This window comes from Corvus cornix, chromosome 1A (assembly GCF_000738735.6).
Source record: "Corvus cornix cornix isolate S_Up_H32 chromosome 1A, ASM73873v5, whole genome shotgun sequence".
In the NCBI taxonomy this organism is placed as follows: Eukaryota; Metazoa; Chordata; class Aves; order Passeriformes; family Corvidae; genus Corvus; species Corvus cornix.
The window spans coordinates 54,533,047-54,537,267 of record NC_047057.1 but is presented as its reverse complement, the minus strand read 5'-3'; the positions used below and the strand labels follow the sequence as shown (position 1 = coordinate 54,537,267).

Here is a 4,221-nt window from a genome sequence, read left to right as displayed (position 1 = left end):
ACATTGTGGGGTGCAGTGGGAGGAGCAGGGGATCAGTGGGTTCCCCGGGACCAGCAAGCAGACTGTGTGGCCTGGGAAATGGGATCTGGCAGCGAAGGGCGGGCTGGCTGCACACCTGCCGGCTCTGCCCAGCACACCCATAATTTATGAGACAAACCTCCTCTCTCCCTGTGCTGGACCTTATGGGACGTGCTCAAGACTGGTTTGTTTTTCCTCTCCTGACAGGCTCACCCCATGGTGCTCAGCATTCCAGAGGGGTAATTCGAGGTGACTTCACCCGAGAAATCTTTACCCTGCCCTGCTCTCAGCCGTCCTCCTCCTATCACCCAGCCCGGCTCACCCGCCGTTGTCGCTGGCTAATAGAGCCATCAGGCCGTCCGCGGGGCGTGTGCGGGGCCGGGCACACGCGGCGTCGGCCGCTGGAAGCGGGCGGGGGGGGACGACAGCCCCCGGCGGTGGGTCTGGGACACTCACGGAGCTCAGCCTGGCAGCGCTCGGTGAGCGAAGGGAGCGATACCAGGCGTCCCGGTGCTCTCTAGGCACAACGGGAAACCGAGGTCCCGCACACGAAGTTTCCCTTCCCGGCGGCCCCTGAACGCGCCGCGTCCCGCAACGGCAAGGGCGCTTCTCCCACGGGGGCGCACCGCTCTGCCTGTTCACGCCGCGGGACGCCCCCGTGCCTACGCATCCCGCACCGCCGCTCTGCCCCCCTCCAAACCCCGGCAGATGCCGCTGAGGTGGCCCCAGTAGAGAATGCCCTGCCCACGCTGGGGCTCCGCCGGGAGTCACCCGCTGCCTCTCCCTCAGCCCGCCGCCGCAGCGCTCCGGCCCGCACCCCATCTCGGACACCCCTCGGCGGGCGGGCAGGGCTCCCCCCTTTCCCTTTCTCCCTCACGCTCTCCCGCCCCCGCGCCGCCCTCCCGCCCCCCCCCGCGCCGCCCACGCGCGCCGCCCCCGCCCCGCCCCCGGCCCGCGCGGCGCCCCGGCGCGGGTGTTTGCTCAGGGCCGGGAGCGCGGCACGCGCCGGGCGCACGCACTTGCGACAACAAACCCGCGAGCGGCGGGGGCGGCGCGCGGGGCGGGGGAGCGGCGCCGGGGGGCGGTGGGGGGGCGGGGCGGCGCGGCCGCCAGCGCGTGTGCGGCGGGGGGCGCGGGGGCTCGTGTGTGTGCGTCCGTGTGTCCGTCTGTCTGTCTGTCTCTGGGTGTGTGTGTGTCTGTGTGTCCCGCGCTGAAAAGGCGGCGGCGCTCCGCGCATCGCGGCCGGTAAAGCCGGGGGAGCGTGGAAGGCGCAAGGTGCAGGGTGTGCGTGTGTGTGAGCGCGGGGGTGGCGGGGGGAGAGTGCGTGTGTGTGTGTGTGTGTGTGTGCGTGTAGGAGAAGGGGGGGGGGGCGAGCCCCGTCCGCCCCTTATAAGAGACACAATCCTCAGCCACTTTTTTGCAAAAGGGGCTTTGCAAAGCAGCCTGCGCACACGCGAGCGCCACGAGCCTCCCCGCGGCCGCCGCACGGAGGGCGAGAGGGAGGGGGGCGGGCAGAGCCGCCCGCCGTCCCCGCTGCCCGCCCGGCTCCGCCGTCCGCTCCCGTCGGTCGCCGCTGTCCTTTTCCCCTGCCGTCTGTCTCCTAGCTCTTTTTTTTTTTTTTTTTAATTTTAAACCGAACGTCGCAAGTTTTTCCTTTTTCTCTTTTTGATTTTTTTTTTTCCTTTTTTTTGTGGTGGTGGTGGGGGGACGGGGACCGGCCGTCACTCGGGCGCCCCCGCCTCGCAGGACGCCCCCGCGCCCATGGCCAGCGGCAGCCCCGCCAGGATGTCCAGCGCCACCGGGCAGCCGCCCTTCCTGCAGCCGGCGTGCTTCTTCGCCGCGGCGGTGGCCGCCGCCGCCGCCGCCGCCCCTCCGGGGCCGCCCCCGGGGGCGCCGCCGCCGCAGCTCAGCCCGGCGGGCGGGCAGCCCTCCCCGGGCGGCAAGCCCTCGGCGCCGCGGGCGGCCAAGCGGCAGCGCTCGGCCTCGCCGGAGCTGATGCGCTGCAAGAGGAGGCTCAACTTCAGCGGGTTTGGGTACAGCCTGCCGCAGCAGCAGCCGGCCGCCGTGGCGCGGCGCAACGAGCGGGAGCGCAACCGGGTGAAGCTGGTGAACCTGGGCTTCGCCACGCTGCGGGAGCACGTCCCCAACGGCGCTGCCAACAAGAAGATGAGCAAGGTGGAGACGCTCCGCTCCGCCGTCGAGTACATCCGCGCCCTGCAGCAGCTGCTCGACGAGCATGACGCCGTCAGCGCCGCCTTCCAGGCAGGCGTCCTCTCGCCCACCATCTCGCCCAGTTACTCCCATGACATGAACTCCATGGCGGGCTCCCCCGTCTCCTCCTACTCCTCCGACGAGGGCTCCTACGACCCACTCAGCCCCGAGGAGCAGGAGCTTCTTGACTTCACCAGCTGGTTCTGAACGCCGGCCGCCCTCTCGGCAGGTGGGTAGGCGCCCGCCGAGGGCCGGGGGATGCCGGGGGGATAGCGGGGGGACGGACGCGGGGCGGCGGGGTCGCAGCCCCCTGGGGAGGGGCGCAGCTGGGGCTGCCCCCGCGGGCGGGCACCGCGTGTCCCGCGGTACTTACGAGCGGCTCTGCGGCCCGGAGCTGCACCGGTCCCGGCGCGGCTCTCATCTCCTCTCTCTTTTATTGTTACAGGACAGTTGCAAAAGGGAAAAAAAATAAAAACCAAAAAAAAACCACGCAAAACCAGATCACACACAGAGTGACAAAAATCCACCTGTTGCATTTCCAGCTCCCTTGCCGTCGGAGGGCGGTGCGGGCACGTCTCTCGGCGAGTGGGCACAGCGCTGCGCGCCGCGGGGGTGGTCGGGGCGGTCGCCCCCCGCCCTGGAGACCGGCCGGCCTTTGCACTCCGTCGTACTGCCACGGACTGCGCCCCGGCGGAGCGGGTGTCCGACGGGGGAGCCCCGGGCCGCGGGAAAGGGCGCTGCGCTCCTCGGCCGGCGGAGGAGCTCTTCTTCCTCTTCCTCCTCCTCAGCAGAAAGGCGGCCCTCTCCGCACCTCGCCGCCACCGCGGCCCTTCAGAGACTGGCGTTCATCGTCTGCGGACAAAGTTAGTTTCCCGATGTCTGTGGAGATGCTGAAGTTAAGCTATGCTGTACTCAAAGAAGTCCCTGGAGCCCCGTCTACCCGCCATGTACCCGTGCCTCTCCCTCCCCTCGATCCAAGCTTTTCCTCTCGTTTCCACCATAGAATGCTTCCAATCTTTTTTTTTTTTTTGGTGAATTTTTTTATGATAAGAAAATCTATTTGTATCTATCCTAACCCCGTTGGGGATATATTAAGCTATTTTTGTACATAAGAGAGAGAGAGATTTATAGAGGTTTTGTACAAATGGTTTAAAATGTGTATATCTTGATACTTTTTTTAATATGTAATGCTTATTACCTCTTCATGTTTAGACTCGTAGTCAACGTTACCTTACAACTGCCATTTTTGTATGTGGTTTTGTAAAGGACTTGGATTTCCTCCAGATGTACTTTAGCACCAATGTGTCTTACTTTATAGAAACTTTGTTAATGTATTAATAATGTCATTAAACAATGTTCAAAGTGAACAAAGTTTATGCAGCTATTGTCCAAACGCAAAACGGTAGCCATTTGTTTTCATATGCTGCCTTTTGGGGAAAAAAAAAAAAAGGAAAAAAAAGAAAAACCAGAGAAGCAAACAAACAAACAAAAAAAAACCCCGACACCACTGCCTTTTCTTACTGTTTTATTAAAAACTTACAAAGGTCCTGTATAACCCTATTTTATACCAACTAGTTTCGTAATAAAACTTTTTTAAAATTAAAATGATCAGCTGCCTACCGCATGCAGTTTTTTTTTTCTTTCTGCTGTTGACAACGATGAATGTAAGGACAGAATGTTAATTGATGTTATACCGGAGCTAAGTTGCATATGAAGTGTTTGTATCTGATGGATGTAACATATATATCTTTATCTATCTCTATATAAATATGCAAAGATGTAGCGCTATCACCATTGTTTTCTTGCCCTTCTGTGTTGCAAATGTGTATCCAAATCAAAAGGCGAGGGGATGATTAATGCTTGCATTGTCCTTCCTGAAATCACTGCACATTACAGAATTCTCCCCAAAGCCCAACTCTTAAAAAAAGAGGGCGCTCCATGCCGCGTTTCGGCGGTGTGACCCTGTCCTCCTCCGCGGCTCTGACCCAACGG

The 4,221-nt window shown here is 61.4% G+C and overlaps 1 protein-coding gene across 2 annotated transcripts; it reads left to right on the top strand.

Moving 5' to 3' along the window:
* Nucleotides 1-1,386: 1,386 nt before the first annotated feature.
* ASCL1 (achaete-scute family bHLH transcription factor 1) lies at nucleotides 1,387-4,017 on the top strand. Of its 2 annotated transcripts, none has more exons than XM_039570160.1 (2): nucleotides 1,387-2,458; nucleotides 2,772-4,017. In XM_039570160.1, exon 1 carries the CDS (start codon nucleotides 1,780-1,782, stop codon nucleotides 2,434-2,436), a length of 657 nt encoding a protein of 218 aa, XP_039426094.1. In that variant the 5' UTR covers nucleotides 1,387-1,779; the 3' UTR covers nucleotides 2,437-2,458; nucleotides 2,772-4,017. The 2 variants fall into 2 exon arrangements, with proteins under 2 accessions (XP_039426094.1, XP_039426093.1); XM_039570159.1 differs by having other exon boundaries at nucleotides 2,675-4,017.
* The last annotated feature ends 204 nt before the right edge of the window (nucleotides 4,018-4,221 follow it).